At 36.9% G+C, this 18,147-nt stretch overlaps 2 protein-coding genes across 3 annotated transcripts; one reads left to right on the top strand and one right to left on the bottom strand.

Annotated features, from left to right (window-relative positions):
* Positions 1-1,175: 1,175 nt before the first annotated feature.
* On the top strand, positions 1,176-14,354 carry LOC121807787 (DNA gyrase subunit A, chloroplastic/mitochondrial-like). The gene is made up of 27 exons (XM_042208102.1): positions 1,176-1,738; positions 2,346-2,415; positions 2,528-2,593; positions 3,159-3,260; positions 3,379-3,423; positions 4,156-4,254; positions 4,366-4,452; positions 5,124-5,194; positions 5,641-5,749; positions 5,872-5,934; positions 6,813-6,878; positions 7,011-7,099; positions 7,514-7,562; positions 7,860-7,946; positions 8,146-8,239; positions 9,117-9,187; positions 9,274-9,363; positions 10,244-10,369; positions 10,446-10,603; positions 11,490-11,571; positions 11,658-11,822; positions 11,900-12,001; positions 12,224-12,357; positions 13,149-13,269; positions 13,396-13,450; positions 13,540-13,639; positions 14,004-14,354. Exons 1-27 carry the CDS (start codon positions 1,299-1,301, stop codon positions 14,110-14,112), a joined length of 2,850 nt encoding a protein of 949 aa, XP_042064036.1. The 5' UTR covers positions 1,176-1,298; the 3' UTR covers positions 14,113-14,354.
* A 74-nt stretch (positions 14,355-14,428) lies between these two features.
* LOC121807788 (probable inactive leucine-rich repeat receptor-like protein kinase At3g03770) lies at positions 14,429-17,747 on the bottom strand. Of its 2 annotated transcripts, XM_042208104.1 has the most exons (8): positions 17,301-17,747; positions 16,191-17,195; positions 15,973-16,106; positions 15,559-15,799; positions 15,284-15,489; positions 15,150-15,199; positions 14,951-15,062; positions 14,429-14,862 (listed from the first exon to the last, which is right to left on the bottom strand). In XM_042208104.1, exons 1-8 carry the CDS (start codon positions 17,530-17,532, stop codon positions 14,602-14,604), a joined length of 2,241 nt encoding a protein of 746 aa, XP_042064038.1. In that variant the 5' UTR covers positions 17,533-17,747; the 3' UTR covers positions 14,429-14,601. The 2 variants fall into 2 exon arrangements, with proteins under 2 accessions (XP_042064038.1, XP_042064037.1); XM_042208103.1 differs by having other exon boundaries at positions 16,191-17,746.
* Between the last annotated feature and the right edge of the window lie 400 nt (positions 17,748-18,147).

The raw sequence follows: 18,147 nt of genomic DNA on the forward strand, positions 1-18,147 counted from the left end.
ATAAAAAGTATAAAATTAAAAATAATAATAAAATAGGTGGAGGATATACATATATACACACATACATTCAGATGTATGATCAATTGCTAACTTTCTTAAATTGCCAACTATGCTAACTCATCACGCAATGTATTAAAATGTTAACACATAATTTTGTTGACATTTCAATATACTGTGTTGACATTATGCGTTGATATTTTAATGTCATCGTATTGACATTTTTAATACACCGCGTTGATGAGTTAACAGAGTTAGCAAATTAAAAAGTTAACAATATAACGCACCTCCATAGATACATACATTAGTTAATACTCACTTACAGTGGGACATCCCAAAAATGAATATAACTCGCTTATCTTGTGACAGAGTATATACATACATTAGTTAATACTCCCTCTGTCCACCATTTAAAGAACCATTTTGACTCGACACAAGTTTTAAGAAATTGTTCGACTTTGTGAAAAAAAGTAAAGGGAGAAAGTGAGTGGAATATGTGACCCATTTAAAGTATCAATTTTATATTAGATTATGACCGTAAAAAGTTGATGGAATGTGAGATCCGTATACTAAAAGTGGAATAAAGTAAATGATTCTATAAATGGTGGACAATCTAAATGGCAAAATTATTCTCTAAATAGTGAACAAATAGAGTAATATAATTGAAAACTATTTTAAAATAAGAACTTAATGACTTATTAGTTAAAGTACAAAATATATCAATTAACAGCACATAACATATTAATTTAAAAATTATAATGTTTTTACGAATGATACACATATCTATATTCAATAAACAAATTTATTTTATATACGTACCCAAAATTTATTTTATATACATACCCACATTGAACTGGGTATAAACTGATATATCAATATAACCAGAATTATTGTCCGGTATAGGAGAAGTATATACAAATTCACTCTGTCATTTGTCATACATATAGATTCATTTTATACGTACAATAGTACAAATTATAACAATTTATTTCAATTTGGGATGAACTATTTATTTATTTATCTTTTCTATTTTGATTCAAAAATCATTCTTTTATACCTACATTCTATAAAACTTTACCTTCACATTTTCAACTTGGGTTGAACTACTTATTTAATTATTTATCCATAATTTCCTCACTACAAACCTAATAAAGCTTAAAATAAAATAAAATAAAAATCAATTTCCAGCAAGTTTACTCCATTTCCCTGCTGCAGAAGATAAACCCTAAAACAAATTTAGGGTTTTACAAATTCAAAGATAATTCTTTCCGCCCAAACTGAAGTCCATTTCCGGCAATGGAATGAATCCGAGTTGCATCCGACCCGGAACCCATTTCGGACCCCCCAACGAACCCGCCGCAGCACCCATGGCCTTCGCCGCCGGACTCCGCTTGCTCCGCTCTCACCCACTATCATTCTCCTCCGCCGCGCCCCCTCGCCTGCTACTCGCTAGACGCGCCTTCGAGCACCGCATTCTCTCCGCCGTGAGCCCCCACCAGCGCCGGATGTTGTTCGCCGCGAAGGCCTCCTCGAGGCGGAGGGAGGATGAATTGGATGAGAACGGGAGTGTGGTTGCCTTGAAGGACGGCGGTGGTGGTGAAGGAGGCGATGGTAGGATAGTGGTTACGGAGCTGCACAAGGAGGCAACAGAGGCGTACATATCGTATGCCATGTCTGTGCTGCTAGGCCGGGCGCTGCCGGATGTTAGAGATGGCCTCAAGCCTGTCCACCGGAGAATTTTGTGAGTTTTGTTGCAATTATTTTGGAGGTTGACATATCTGTTATTTATTCAGTGTTATCTTCAAATTCGCACCATGATATGTAACTTAGGCAGGGTTAATTGAATTTGTAATTTTTTTTCTGATTGGTCTATCAGGTTAACTTAACTCAAGTGTTGTTGCTACTTACCTCAGTATCTATGTAGTACTACTAGTATTTTATATCCTAGCGTCCGAGCTCCTACTGGATATTCAAATTTTGGCTTGTTGAGCTGGGGATTAACTACTCAGGATTTTTTTTATATTCATCTCCTGCATGTCCCTGTCCATTATGCATCCTTAAATACTAGTAGCTTTCTTTAGCGTTGCAGATCGCTCATGGTTGATTTTTTTTTTATTTTCACGTTGAAGTTTTTTCTTTCCGCTAAATATATTTTTTCAGATTCTTCTGTCATGCATTACATTGCTGTGTATAAAATTTTACTGATGGTGTATTTTTTGTACTTATCGTAAATCTCCGTTAGTGACTTGATCTAAGGAACATGTCACTTGTCACCTGCAGCTTCCACTATATTATGCAGTGTTTGATTAAATGGCCTTCTGATTAGATCATATTATGTGGATTATCAGATATGCAATGCACGAGTTGGGCTTAGCATCAAAGAAACCACACAAGAAGTGTGCCAGAGTAGTTGGTGAGGTTGTATTTCGGTCTATTAGTATTTTTTCGGACGTGAAAACCCCCTGATGAGATTATTATTACCGTTATGCATTTACCACCCTTATGTATTGTTCCGCTTGGTCGAATGCAGGTTCTAGGCAAGTTCCATCCACATGGAGATACTGCTGTCTATGATTCATTGGTTCGAATGGCCCAGGTACCTGTTGGATTAAAGGCATTTTCCGACCCTTTCAATAGTAGAAGTGACTAAAAAGTGAATCATCATGCATATGCCAAAGGAATCTTGGTTTTCTATTTTCTACCATGATGCTTCAATTTTTTTTATATTACTTAGAATCAATTAGCTAGGAATGGTATGCTAAAGATGACCAGAAATAAAAGTGATCATTGTCATTATGTTGTTTCATTCACCTTTTAACAAGTGCTTATAATAGAATCTGAAACATCACTTCCGATAATATAATGCAATATTACTTTTTATTCCATAAAGCTACCAAAGTACAAATTGCCTAGTATCATAAGTACAGGTTGTTACCTCTCATAACCTAATTATGGATATATCAGTTAAGGCAAGGCATATTATTTGAGGGCAAGAACCTAGCTTTTTTGGATAAACATGTTTTGAACTTCTATCTGCGTTCTCTACTTGCTTGGCATGATGATTAAGTGTTGATTTAAGTATTCGGACAGGTCCATTTAAGACAAATCAGATACATATGTTTGTCTCATCTTTCACCTATTTCTATCTGCTTGCATCTTAGGATTTCTCCTTGCGCTCTCCACTGATTCGTGGGCATGGGAATTTTGGCTCTATCGATGCGGATCCTCCTGCAGCAATGCGTTACACTGAGTGCAGGCTGGAGGTAGTCTACTAGTATGATTTTGTTCTGAAGCACATGACTCTAATTTATAGGTGTTCCTTCTTCGTTCGTCTACTACTATAATGAAACTGATGAGCACCAATGTTTGTTATTTTTTCAGGCACTCTCGGAGGCCATGTTATTGGCAGATTTGGAACAAGACACAGTGTGTTTCTGTTAATAAATTGTTCCATTTTCCAGTGATAGTGTGTTATATGTCCAGTGTTGTTAGGGTCGCGGGGCTCACCGGGTCGATGAGGTGAGAATTCGGGTCGCGGGTCGACAAGTCGACGGGGTCGAGAGACCCACAAATCTAGGCTAATTTTGTTGCCTTTTTAATATTAAATAGTAAAATAAATATATTGCTATAATATTTATAATGTATCAAATAATATAAATGTAGACTCAATTCATGTGAATAGAGATAAAGTGGAAAATAGAAATGATCAAAATATCAAAAAATTCATAAGTCATAACACAATAAATAATTGAAACCATTGTCTGAAAATATCAAAACAAAGGAATATATGAAGGGTGGCAGCAAAAGATCTTTGAATTGTTTATTTGTTTAGGAGTGAAGAGGCCGAATTCTAAAGTGTAGAAAGTAGGTTTGAAAAGTTTGATGTGGTGCATGCATATATATAGAGAATTGTGATTGAGAGAGTCAGAAAACATGTGAGAGATTTGAGAAAATCAGAGATTGCATGTGTTTAGGGCGACCCAGCCGACACACTCGACCCAGGCGACCAAGCCGACCCAGCGGCGACCCTGTATCTCGATCAACCCACCCATGTTGGGGCGGTGATGGTCTCGACCCCGGCGACCCGAGTGACCCGAACGACATTTTGACAACACTGTATATCTTTGCTTCTTTTACTGACATGCATACATGTTGTAGGTTGATTTTGTTCCAAACTTTGATAATTCTCAAAAAGAACCATCTCTGCTTCCTGCTCGCATCCCCAACTTGCTACTGAATGGTGCTTCAGGGATTGCGGTATCCAACTGAACTAGCTGAAATGTTTTTGCCTGGCTCTCGGCTCTTTATTTGCTTGGCTTATTGTCGATCATCACTTCATTAATTAGCTTTGCTTCCTCCCACCGTCAGGTTGGAATGGCTACCAATATTCCACCACATAATCTTGGGGAGTTAGTAGATGCACTTTCCGTTCTGATTCACAATCCTGATGCAACGGTATTGTTTTATCCAGTCAGGCATCACTATCCTGTGATATATTTTCACGGTATCTTTTGATTAATGAAAGTGGTTACTTTTAACTAAATCTAAGCATATGTTGTGATCTTCTTTCACTTCCTTTATGATTGTTCCTTAATTCATATAAGGTGGTTAATTTTGTTTTATCCATTAAAATTGTAGCTTAATAATTCTGCTTATAATATTGCTGGCTACTTGGAGCAGGGTGTTTGAATCCATTTATTTAATGTGAAGTAAACTGCTTATTCCCTTTCCCAGTAGTCAACTGTTAGAAAAGTAAAACCATAAAGTTAGTATGTTGAACATATCAGTGTCCAAATTGTGTATTAAGCCTGAGCTTCACCAGTCGAGCATGAACTTATTTTTCTTCATTTTTAATGTCTAAATTTCTTTTTGCCATTTGCCAATCTGTATAGCTTTAGATTTCGCATGATTATAAGTATTGGAATCATGTATGCTGTGTGATTCATCTTGTCGTCAGTTTTCTCATTATTCCTTTTGATGATTGTGATTACAAACTAAACTTAGATATTCTGCTTTTCCACCATTATAAGTATTGTGATTATTCCTTCATTTTTAATGTCTAAATTTCTTTTTGCCATTTGACATTTCTACGTAGAAGTAAGTTTCATGGATTTGCTTTTTAACAGTTGCAAGAATTGCTTGAGTACATGCCTGGACCTGACTTCCCAACTGGAGGAATAATAATGGGCAATATTGGGTAGGTTATTCCATAGCCACATTCTTGGTACATGCTAGTGATATAGATGCACAGCAAGTTGAAGTCTTCTGCATGCCTTTTACACACTACATACGCTGGGATATGTGATTTTACAATAATGCTTATAAATTAGATCTTTACATAACTGGAGTTGAATTATGTGGTTTAATTTTTGAATTTAAACCTATCGCCTATAAGTGGATAAAAAAATGAGCAAATCTTCTGGCAGAAAGGTGAAGATAAACACTAGCGTGCTTTGCTACTATAGATGGAAATTTGTCTCTTTATATGTATTCTGGAATCACTATTTTATTTTTTCATCATAAGATCCCCTCTCCGCTGCTTCCAGTTGCTGTATCCTATTCCTATGTATCCCAAAAATTTATTTTGCTTTGCAATCAAACACAACATGAGATGATATAATTTGAAATTTTTTATCCTTGAAGTATTTTGGATGCATATCGAACTGGACGAGGGCGAGTGGTGATCAGAGGGAAGACTGATGTTGAGTTGCTGGATCCCAAGAGCAAGCGCTCAGCAATTATTATAAAAGAGGTTTTTATCTTTATCTCTTTACATTGTGTTATTAGCTATTCCCCCCCTTTTTTAGGGGTGGGGTGGGGTTCTAAAGATTAGTAAATGTCTTACTCTGTGTTTTGTTGTTTGAACTTAAACAGATTCCGTACCAGACCAATAAAGCTTCCCTTGTTGAGAAAATTGCTGAACTTGTGGAAAATAAGGTATCTAATAACTTGGGGTTTCTCATGAATGTCTTGAAATAATTTTCTACTTATTCAAATGTAGTTAAATGTATAGGAATTGTTTATGCACACGCGTTATTGAATTTTGAACATCTGTATTTTACTATTTTACGCAAATATGATCTGTTGTTCCACATGTAATGAATATGTTCTCTCCATTAATACTCTTTTTGGGTGGTGGGGAGAGGTGGAGGGAGCTTGCATTCAGTTTGTGCTCTTTTTCCTGAGTTCATCTCGAGGAGTCTTATGATCTCATTTCAACCTTTCGTTTCTCTTACATGTTTCTTTGCGATTCCTTAGCAAGTAAATCTGTCTGTATGCTTTTTTATAAGAGTTTTAGAGAGATAATTATCCATATTCGTTTGCACAGTAGCATATTTAGCAGACATGCTTTCTTTTTAGTTTTAATACAAGAGAGTGCTTTCAGTTTCGTAGCTACCATAGCTTGACTACTAGCTAAACAGAGAAATAACCAGATCAAAAGATTAGGACACTTTACTTCTATTGGAAGTTATTTAAACAGTGCTAGATGTTTGTAAATTCATATAATAATATCTCTTTTAGCTATGATCTGGAATGTATTTTTGCATAAATATCTGTATATGAGATCACTGCTAGCTGTCTACTGCCCTGGGAAAAGAAAAAAAGACTAAAAAAACACCAGGAGGAAAAAGAAAAGGACTGCCTAAAGTATCTTGTAATCTGACTATGCAAATATAGGTTCCTTAAATACTGTTAATTTTTTATTCCTCTGTTATGTAAGATTGCAAAGTTGTACTTACTATCTGCCTTTTTAGATTCATGAAATGCAGATATTATTGATACCATCTGATTATAAACATTTCCCTTTCTGTTAGAGTTTGGAGGGAATAAGTGACATACGTGATGAGAGTGATCGATCTGGGATGCGCATTGTTATTGAGGTAATCTTGTAAAAATTTGGTGTTGTTGAAATGATTTGTCTGTTCGTGAATTCTAAGTCTGATCAAAGTCAAAAGCAGCATATACATTTTCTATTTCTAGGTTTTGATTTTTCTTTATTCCATCTTAATCAGCTCAAGAGAGGATCAGATCCCTCCATTGTATTGAATAATCTTTATCGTCTTACAGCTTTGCAGTCAGCATTTAGCTGCAACATGGTGGGGTGAGTTCTTTTGAATACCAGTCATTTTGTATTTTTTTAATATTAATGATGATAGACACGAGTTCTTACATTTAAGCATTTTCTTTTCAATAAGAGAGAGAATATTATAGGTTTTTGTGTAGGATCATCATGAGATATATATACTTTTTTACAAGTATAGGATCATCATGAGAAAAATGTGAGGCAAATCCTTGGACTCTAGCCTGAAACCTAGATGTTGATGAAACAATGTAGGATCATCATTGTTCTTTTTGGCATATCAAATGAAGATTGTATGTACTAGACTCATATAGCTTTCCTCTATCAAGGTCTATGTTTCCTTATCAGCAGCATCTTTCACCCTTCTAATAATAGTTATAAGAGTATATTTTTATTTTGGGGTTTTCCATCCTTACCTTTTGCTTCTCGTTGTAGGATACTTAATGGACAACCAAAGCTAATGGGGCTGAAGGAATTGCTTCAGGTGACAGGATCTTACCACCTGTATTTAAATCTTCTAGCTCAATCTGATAATTTCATTTTTCTTAATCAAGTTAATGAATGAGCCTTATTCGAAATATCACTGGGTGGAAGTTGTTATGATTTATTTGTTAAGCAATTTTCGCTGAAAAAGAGCAGTTAAATAATTTCATTAAGGAAGCAAAACTAGATTAATTCAATCTGATGAACATTTTACACAGTAAATAAAGAGCTGTTCTGAGTTGAAATATATAATTTTGTGAGTTTATTCCTATTTATACTATATTTTACTTTTGTGCAGGCATTTTTATATTTTAGATGTTCTGTGGTTGAAAGGCGTGCAAAGTATAAACTAACTCAAGCTCAAGATCGGTATCACATTGTAGAGGTTAGCTAATAATTCCTGAGAGCTATTGACTTCAGATATATGTGAATCACATTTTTTCTTAATGTCATCTGGACCCATTTTCTAAATTGCTATAAAATGCGAATATCAGTTGTGGTATTGGATTTCATTCGGATTATTTTGCAAGCTTAGCCTTTATAAGCTGCTAATATATTTTCCCTTTGGGGTTTCTGTATGTAAGGGTATTATAACAGGACTTGATAATCTGGACAGTATCATCGACATAATCAGGAAAGCTTCTAATCATGCATCAGCATCTGCTAATCTAAGAAAAGGCAAGCTTCACATCTTTCATTCTCGATAACATTGAATCATGATTATGACTGAAGCTGTAGTAATTACTGCTTTCCATGCTCATAAGTTTCTAATTTACATGTTCATAGTAGAAAATTATGGTTGTTGTGCTTTGCCTATGCTGGTCAAATCTGATTAATCTAAGTTGGGCATGTCTACTTCCCTTTTGTTGTTTTGGAAGATTTGAGGATTATATATTCTTTAGCTGAGAGAATTAAAAGGTAACCTCCCTAAATGTTGCTCCAAATATACATTATCCCGCCCGGTGACCCAACTTTTATTAGCCTTAGATCTTGAACTTAGATTTATACTATTATTATTTCTATGCCAAATAGTTTTAAGAATAGTTTTGGTTAATAAAAAATTAAATTTTGAATTTAAGTATTTAACTAATTCCATGTTCATGGGATTGGGCAATACTATTGGGGAAGCGACGGATGGATAATCCCATACTTACTGGAATAGGGATTCCTTCTGGAATGATGATTCCTACTATCAGAATCACGTCAGCATACCATCCCATTCTCATTCCTTCCCTACCAGCCATGCCCTAAGTAGTTACACTCTAGGTTATGTCCTCTTGTGAATAACATTTATGCGTTAATTTCATATTTCACTTCCCCTTTACCCATCTTTTATTCTCGTTAGGTAGGCACTACATAGTATAGTTGCTATCTTTTGTGCAAGGAAATTGATTCTATTTCATTACAAGGGTATTACTTAATTAGTCTCATGTCATTTCTTGTAATCTAGAACTTTCTCATTTCTCATTGTTTTGGCTTGTTGAGGCATCTTCTTGCATCAAATAAGCAGTATAACTGTATCCATTTGTATTTATCAAATAGCATCTTATTGCAGAGTTCAACTTGACTGACAAGCAAGCTGAAGCTATATTGGATATAAGCCTCAGAAAGCTAACGTCACTTGAGGTATCTGTGTATACTATGCACCTATAGTTCCATATATGTTTCATGGTTGCAGATATTCCTGACTAATTGGGCTGTACATTCTCCAGAAAAACAAATTCATTGATGAGGGAAGATCTTTGTCTGGACAAATTTCAAAACTGCAGGAGCTTCTTTCAAGCAAAAAGTTAATACTTGAGGTGCTTTTCAGACGGAACATACTTGCTATTTATTTGTTGAGTCCACGTAATTATGATGCTAGAATTCAAATGTTATAAATATACTCACATTTCCATTCTGTTGCCTGTTACTATTATTTTAAATAGGGATAAGATCCAAATACCCAATAACAGTTTCCTCGGAGCACTTGGACCAACTAAACCAATTCTTTTTCAATTAGGCCCTATAGGAGGTAGGTTTTTTTCCATGGGATTTAGGCTTGGGCTTCACTTAAAATTTAAGATCACCAATTTTATCTTGTTGATAATTTCTTGGAGACTTGGTCTAAGAAAGGATTATTGATGATTCCATTTTGATTTCACTAACAATTTTCAGGTGTCTTGGCTTCTGATGTGTTCTCTTTCTACTTAATTTTGCTTATCCCAAATTTTCTGCAACAATGATCCTTGTCGAACAGGAATCTATAGGAGGTCTAGGCTGTAAATGGTGGAAATGGATTTGGACATTGCTGGCGTCTTTCGGCCTTTCCCTTCTCTTTGCTGATTATTAGTGGGCTCCAAAGCTTGGTTTAAAACTCTAAGGGACTTATAGGAGATAGCCTTTCTCAGACTTTTGGGGGTGGTGTTCTGATTTTCCAATAGTAGTTTCTACAATGCTTTATTCTGGTGGTCAAAGTGCTCAGAGGGAAATAGTTGTGGGGAAATTTAGACCTTATCCGTTTTGGGTGTTAGAATAAGGACTATACTGGGATTTTTTCTTTTCCTTGTTATTATGATGTGGCGAGTTTGAAACTTTGAAATAATAAATGTTACCAGCTCTGTTTACTTCTGAAGGCGAGTCTTATAGCTGATTACATATTGTTATCTTATTACTAGTTTTGATTTTTTCTTTAATTATTAGATGATAGAAGTGGAAGCAAATGAGATAAAGAACAAATTTTCTACTCCTAGGCGTTCAATGCTGGAGGACTCTGATAGCGGCCAGCTTGAGGACATAGATATTATACCCAACGAAGAAATGCTACTGGTATGTTTACATTGTTGAGGTCTGAAACAGATTTTCTGGAATTCTTTTTCTCAGGAATGTTCCATATTACTTTTAGGCACTTAGTGAAAAAGGCTACCTAAAAAGGATGAAGCCTGACACATTCACTCTCCAACACCGTGGGACTATTGGAAAATCAGTAGGGAAATTAAGAGTGAATGATGCTATGTCTGATTTCCTTGTATGCCGAGCACATGATCATGTCCTTTATTTCAGGTACCTATGCCCACTCACCTTTTCTATGCTTTTATTATTCTAGATAATCGTTGGTATTATTTGTCTCCAAAAAAACCTCAATGTTGGTCAAGGTATATCTTCTTTGAATTCTTTGATTGAGCTCATATGACTTGTAAAAAGAAATAAATTCCTTTAGAGTTTGTTTTGACATGAACTTGGTATGCTTCTTTGTCAGTGATTGCATGAGTATGTTATATAAATATTGTACACAAAAGCCTAGTAGATGAGCCTTCTGAAGAAAATAATATTTTGCCGCTCTAAGGGTTTAATTTTTTTTATTGGAAGATGATGTGGTAACGGTACATTGAAGGTAGTACTTGCTCAATAAAAGTTTAGCAAGTATCTGCAGCTCCAATATACTGAATCATAATTAAGAACTTAAATGACATAACTGAGGATATTGTGAAAGAAATGATGTGATCTGGCTATTGGAAAATGAATGTAAAGCTTAGTAAAATCATAATTTATTCTGGTACATCCGTTGGGAATTAACGGAAGGGTTAATCATAGGCCGCGTCCCTTAATTTGAATATTTTCTGAATAATGTCCCCACCTTACCCATCAACTTTGGGGAAAAGTTTTATATTTCCCAGCTTATATGCTTTCATTTAAAAAACCATCAACTCCAGGAAAAGTTTAATATTTGTCCTGCCGCAAGGTGACTTTATATATCCTATCCTTGCTGCCTGCTGGTTTCTTTTTGCAAGCATGCGGATTTCTAATTGCAAGCATGCATGTGTCCATTATTTGAAAAGATATACATCTTGTATATAATCAATTAATTTGCTATGCAAGGATACTGCATATAATCCATTCTGGTTTGTTGCTCATTTCCAACAACCCTTGCTGTTTTATCCTTTTACAGTGATAAGGGAACAGTATATTGTGCTCGTGCCTATAAAATTCCTGAATGCAGCAGGACTGCCGCTGGCACACCTTTAGTCCAAGTAGTGCCTACTTTTCACCCCAGTCTTTTGGCTTGTAATATTTTCCATGTTTTGTTTAATGACCACTGAATATCTTTTGGGTACAGATCTTATCCCTTTCTGATGGTGAGCGGGTAACTTCTATAATTCCTGTCAGTGAATTTGAAGGAGATCAATATCTTGTGATGCTAACTATGAAGGGATATATCAAGAAAATTTCTTTGAACTATTTCTCATCGATAAGGTCTACTGGAATCATAGCAATTCAACTGGTCTGTCTGCTTCTTTGTTCCTTGGAGTTCTGGGTATTAGGCTATTTGGGCCCTAATTAACTTACTAAAACTAGCAGGTTCCAGGTGATGAGCTGAAGTGGGTGAGGCGTTGCTCTAATGATGATTATGTCGCCATGGCATCACAGAATGGAATGGTGATTTTGTGCCCTGGTGAGAATGTAAGTTACCATCCCTTTTGCCTTCTCCCTCACTGTAATTTCTTAAAGTAAGTGCTGAGGCAACTGAGTTTGGAGCTAGAATTAGAAACTGATTTTCCAGTAGAACTTGAATCCATTGGCTACTGCTGCTGCAGTACATGCTTTAGCTTTTGAGGTTATGTCTCAGATTTTAAGCCACTCATTAAAGATTTCTTTTTGTTGTTTGCTTCTTTATCTGATTAGATGAGAGCACTTGGGAGGAATACCAGAGGATCAGTTGCAATGAGACTGAAACAAGGGGATAAGATGGCGAGCATTGATATAATACCTGCATCCTTGGGAAAGAAGATCGAGAAAGGCTCTGAGACACTGGCCCAGTAATTTCAATACTACTATGTTATTCTTAATGCTTTTTGTAGGAGAGTAATATATGGAGTATTTGATAAGCATGTTTTTATCGCGGCTTAAGTATTATTATTGTGTTTTAATTTGTATTTGCAGGTTTTGCATTTAAATATTTAAAAAGTTACAGATGCTTCAAATTTGTGTCTACTGCTAAAAATGTTTGATTTGACATGTTGGATAAAAGAGTAGCTATCTAGGCGATGAACGGATTATTGCCTTTTTACATTTCTTTCTGAACATGCACTGTCCAAGATGACGTTGTTCGAACTCTGATGGAACAATTTGCTGGAAGCAATTGTATGATTGAGTTGCTATCAAAGAATATTTCAGTTTCTAATATGGTGTTTTATTGATCGTGTTGTGGAAAACTTTATAACAAATATAAAGACTAGACTTGACACTTTTCTACCAAGTACTCTATTATCCAAAGAACATTTGCAGTTCTACTTGTGACTTAATGGTATGTTACCCCTGTCAACAATGTTGTCAAGAGTTATAATTCCATATTAAACCTAGTTAAAACACGAAACTTTGTGGCATTGAAGTCTACATAGCATCTTTCTCATTTGATGTTGAATAGATGAAATTTTAAGTTTTCTTTGCCACAGATTGTAATTCCACTTTTATCAACTTGTGTGAATACCTGATATGTTATATTGTGTCATTTTAATTGCTACACTGTTCCTTTTCTTATTTTCAGTTGCTTAGTTTTTTATACTGTACTGTATTATTTATCATGATATGTATTGGTTTATTTGTGTAGTGGGAAGAGACTTTCTGGTCCTTGGCTGCTGTTTATATCTGAAAGTGGCTTTGGAAAACGAGTTCCCGTTGCTAGCTTCAAGACGTCATCACTGAATAGGGTTGGTCTTATAGGTTACAAGGTTGGTTACCTTCTTTCTTTTATCAGGGAAAGGAAACATGTAACTATACAATGCAGTGTATTTCTTTTGTTCTGTTACTCTAGCTCACGCCTCTAATCTTTGAAACTTTTTCCCATAATGATGCAGTTTTCTGCAGAAGATCGTCTAGTGGCTGTATTTGTAGTGGGATTCTCAGTAGGTGGTAAGGCTTCCTTTAAACTTTGCACCCTACTTTATTCAAGGCATTAGGATAGCTGATCACAACAACTAACGACATATCGGTTTGTACAGAGGATGGAGAAAGTGATGAACAAGTCGTGCTTGTCAGCCAAAGTGGAACAGTGAACCGGATCAAAGTACAGGATATCTCCATTCAGTCTCGCTATGCAAGGTACTTCATTCTTTTGGTACCCATCTTTTAGTACTTGCATGCTAGTGTCTCTAAAGCCGAGTTGTAGAGTTGGATGATAGAAATTAATATCATGGCCAGTGATATATCTTTTTCACACCCTAAGCCGAGTTCTTCCTTATCTAATTGTTGGCCATTTTCCATTGCGAATGGCTCTTTAGTGTTAAACAATGGCTCTTCTAGAGCTTTAGGGTTATCCCTCTACTTAAATGCCTAAAAGAGTATATGTTTCACTTTCTCTCGCAATAAAAGCATAACAAGGTCGTGATGTTGCACTCATAGAATGACATTTTCGGTTTTGTTGGTGGATGATTAAACATGAGTTGGCCTTTCACAATCTTTGCAGAGGGGTGATTCTGATGCGCCTTGAACATGCCGGAAAAATCCAGTCGACTTCTTTGATATCAGCAACTGAATCAGAGGAGGAGGAACTAGAGGAGGAGGCTGCAGCATGACCTGAAAGATTTGAGTTTTGAAATCTCAACCGCGACTCCTTGATTTTTGGCATGTAAATCTTGTATGATCTGGTGATACAGCATAGGTACTTTGTATAGTCGCCATTTTTAGTGTACATCTCCGCAGCAATTTTCTTGAAGCAAACATTACTTTGTGCAGCTGTGGAAGATAGATAATCAGGTCCCAGCAATTTGTTGTCCAAAAAAGATTACTAGTATTTATGATGAATATTTTTATTATACTTTTGTCTACAGTGTTGTATATCCCTCCATTCCATAACCTTTGAGCAAAAATATAAAATTGCAATTCTCTATATTCTCGTTATCGTGCATCACCTAATATTCATCCCTTGACAAAAGAAATTGAATAATGTTTATAATCAATTTGACCTCAAAAGATGGCAATTATTTAGAGGCAGTTGATAACTCAGTTCACATCTAACACTCTATACATTTTCCTAATACGTCATAACATTTGTAACAGCTTAGTCAAGGTTCAGCTGGATTGTTAAGGCATGGAGAGCTTCGATTGCTGCTGGAGTTCCGATGCCACGTATCCTCAACCTGAGCCGCGAACTGCAAGTTCCACACGACGTCCTCCATAGAAGGCCTCTCTTGTAGCTTGTTTGACAGGCATCTCAAGCACAGCTCCATCAGAGTCCTGAGTGAATCCTCCGAGCATTCCTTGTGAACCGCGGGATCCACAATGCTTCTTCGAGCCATAGAATCCGCCACTAGGCTCACTGATAGCTGTTCAACAAAATTAAGTGTTGAAGCTCTCTGATATGAGAAACAAAGATCGTAACATGCATAGTTAGTTCATGCTCTCACTACTTACAATATCCTTGGAAATATTGATATCATTGAGAGAGCTTATCATTCTTCCAACGATCATTTCTAGTAGGATCACCCCAAAGTCATAGACGTCGTGCTTCTCCTCACCGCCCGACCTATACGTATTTCACAAACGGATGCATGAAACTACTTCTTCGGATGAGAAAGAAGACAGGTAAACTAAGAAGGGTACGCGGGCTTACATTGATCCTGACTTTGGCTTCGATCCACAATGCCGGTCTTCTACTTGGCCCTAATCATCAAGTCATGAAATATAGTTCTCAACAAGATAAATAAGAACATTAGAAATATAAGGTTTCTGATATAATTCTCTTACTGATTTCCTATTCTCCACCAACAGGGGTAAGTTGAATTTCTTGATCTTCACATGGAGGTTGTGGTCGAGAAGAACGTCTGTTATTTTGAGGCGATTTGAGTACACACCGGGTACTATCCCCGTGTGGAGGAAGATGATTCCACGGGCTACTCCAATCCCGGCTGCTATCCTTTGTGTCCAAGTGAACTTGTGTCTTGATTGTCCATCTGTTGAAGATTTGAGACTTAACCAGAAACTAACACAGAGCATCAGCATTTACATGGTTGTTGAGTTACCTGATATATAGTTCCGGAGAGTTCCATTTGGGACGTATTCAGACACAAGTAGAATCCGGCTGATGCTTGAATCATCTTGATGGCACTCAATGCAGTGGCCAATCGCACTAACCAGATGGGAATGCCTGAGTTTTGAGTTCAACTCAAGTTGATGTGTGTAAGTTTGGATGCTGTGTTTTCTCTTCACTTTCAGACTTCTTATGGCAATGGCAGTCCCATCTGTGAGCCATCCTTTGTACACCTGATCCCATAAAAGCATATGTAATAACTTGTGAAAATCGAAAGAACCAAGCCAAGATGCAGACTAATATGAAAAAATACTTTTTCTCTTGAGAGAAAACTACAACCGGAGAGAGAGACAGAGAGAGAGAGAGAGAGAGAGAGAGAGAGAGAGGCTACATGAAGTGGTGGTACCTGCCCATAAGAACCTTCACCTATGAGATGTAACACGTTGAAGTTGTCCGTAGCCTCCTTGAGCTCGTCTACAACAAATGTTCTATACGGTGAAAGGCCAAGAGCTCCCAACTTGATTGTCTCGGAAATATACCCTGCCAACAAATTCATTTCATTTAAATTGCATTTATCAATCAGACATTTGCATTCTTCACTTATGTGTACAAAGAGAGACTCACTTGCATCCTTGAGAAGCTGAAGTGTGAGCCCAGGTGACACCTTATCGACAATCAGCCTCGTCTGAGGAGCTTTCCCCGGGTGTGTATGGCGCTTCGCGAGTTCCCTCTTCACAAACAGGATTGTGAGGCCAACAAGTGTGACTGTGCCAACAACAGCCCCAACCAAAGTTGAAGCAAGAACTGCTATACCATGAGGCCTCTTCTCCTTCTTCCGAGGCGAGATCCCCACGGCCAGAGCCTCACTGTGACAAAACGGCACAGGATTCTGATGCAGGTATGTCGAAGACAAACAATTCCCATCATACAACACAACCCTCTTCCCGTAACTAGTCTCGTTGAGGCAGTCAGGCAAGTCGCCAGTCAGCCGATTTTCAGACAGATTCACAAATGTGAGCCCTGCATTGCAAGACATGTTCTGCAAGAGCTTACCAGTGAGCTTGTTCCCACCGATGTCCAAGTAAGTCAGAGACGGGAGTGACAGCAGAGACGGGGAGAACGCCCCCACGAGCTCATTCGAGGAGATATCAAGCCTCTGGAGCTGATACCAAGAGCTCACATCATCTAATGACATAATGGAGTGAAACCTATTCTTCCTAAGCACTAAAGAAACAATCTTTTTGGGAATACTAGGAAACTGAGGTCCAAGATTGTTGCCTTCCAAATCAAGAACTTGGAGATTTGTCAAGTTGTGAAGCTCAGCCACTTCACCAGACAGATTATTTGCAGTTAGCACAAGAGCCCTAAGATTCACCATGGACGAAAATGCCCTCGGAAATGAGCCACTGAATGAGTTGTTCTTCACACTCAACACCCTTAATGAAGGCAAAGAGCCAATCCAATCAGGAATCTCACCTTCAAATCTATTGTGATCCAATATAAGAGTCTGCAGATTCTTAATAAATGACATTTCTCTAGGGATTGAACCACCAAACTGATTTGAGGTAACATTCAATATCTCCAATGAAACCAAACCCCCAATTTCTGAAGGCAATGGCCCCATTAGCCCTAGTGATACCAAAGACAGCACCTTTAAATTTGGGAGCTCAGCAATATTTGAGAACAATGCAGCAGCTGAGAAATCTTGGCTCAAGTGAGGGAACCAGTAGTTACCAGTGATGTGGAGCTGAGTGATGTTTCCTTCATAGCAAGCAAGAGAGAGAATCTGAGTTGGCTCATTGTTGCAGAAATCTTGATCCTCATCTTCCACTGCTATATCCTGAGGGAAGTTGAGCTGCTGCTTGATCTTCAAAAGGGCTTGGAACTGGGAATTCCCCAACTGGTTTGAGAAAATGGGCTGCACCAAAAACAAGAAGATGAAGAGAAAGATTCTTTCTTTAGCCATTGATGAACCAAGAGCAGCTACTACTGCATGTATGTATAATAGTATGTGTTACACTAATAAACTAATACTATTTCCCATTTCCCTGATTCTTGGATGCTTTGTAAAGTGTATTTTATTCAGAAGAAGACAAATGCATTGAGAATGTGAGCTTGCAAATGAAGGTCATTAGTTTTAGAGTACCAACACGTAGCACAAACACACAGAATCTGGTTGTTACTGAGGAATAATCAATTTATAATTTTAAGTTTATATAATTGCCTTTTTTGTCAATATTGTTTTACTAAGCAACCACAGTTCCTCATTGGTCTAAAATGACTCTAGCCTCAAAGCAAGAGCCAATAAAAATATTGTGTGGATACTAAGCATAAATCCAAAAACCATAGTTTTATTACATGCAAGAGATTTAAAGAACATTACTCTATGTACTTTTTCAAGAAAAGTAATTTGGGATTTTGGCTTAGGCACTACGAATGATGGGTTAAACAAAGATATAAAGTTGCATTACTACTATAGCTTTGTAGAATTTCATATCATAATAGCTATAGATAGAAGTGTCAATTATTAACCAAATATCAATATATCATATGAGAAATAGTGACAGTAAACATTTGGCTG

The sequence above is a fragment of the Salvia splendens genome, chromosome 6 (assembly GCF_004379255.2).
Source record: "Salvia splendens isolate huo1 chromosome 6, SspV2, whole genome shotgun sequence".
In the NCBI taxonomy this organism is placed as follows: domain Eukaryota; kingdom Viridiplantae; phylum Streptophyta; class Magnoliopsida; order Lamiales; family Lamiaceae; genus Salvia; species Salvia splendens.

Excerpts from the sequence above, each read along its gene's own strand:
- LOC121807787 (XM_042208102.1), top strand. The coding sequence starts at position 1,299 with ATGAATCCGAGTTGCATCCGACCCGGAACCCATTTCGGACCCCCCAAC. Across the intron at positions 9,364-10,243 it reads GCAAAAAGTTAATACTTGAG|ATGATAGAAGTGGAAGCAAA; the intron begins GTGCTTTTCAGA and ends TTTAATTATTAG. Across the intron at positions 10,604-11,489 it reads GATCATGTCCTTTATTTCAG|TGATAAGGGAACAGTATATT; the intron begins GTACCTATGCCC and ends ATCCTTTTACAG.
- LOC121807788 (XM_042208103.1), bottom strand. The coding sequence starts at position 17,532 with ATGGCTAAAGAAAGAATCTTTCTCTTCATCTTCTTGTTTTTGGTGCAG. Across the intron at positions 15,800-15,972 it reads GTGAAGGTTCTTATGGGCAG|GTGTACAAAGGATGGCTCAC; the intron begins GTACCACCACTT and ends TTATGGGATCAG. Across the intron at positions 15,063-15,149 it reads AAGCCAAAGTCAGGATCAAT|GTCGGGCGGTGAGGAGAAGC; the intron begins GTAAGCCCGCGT and ends AAATACGTATAG.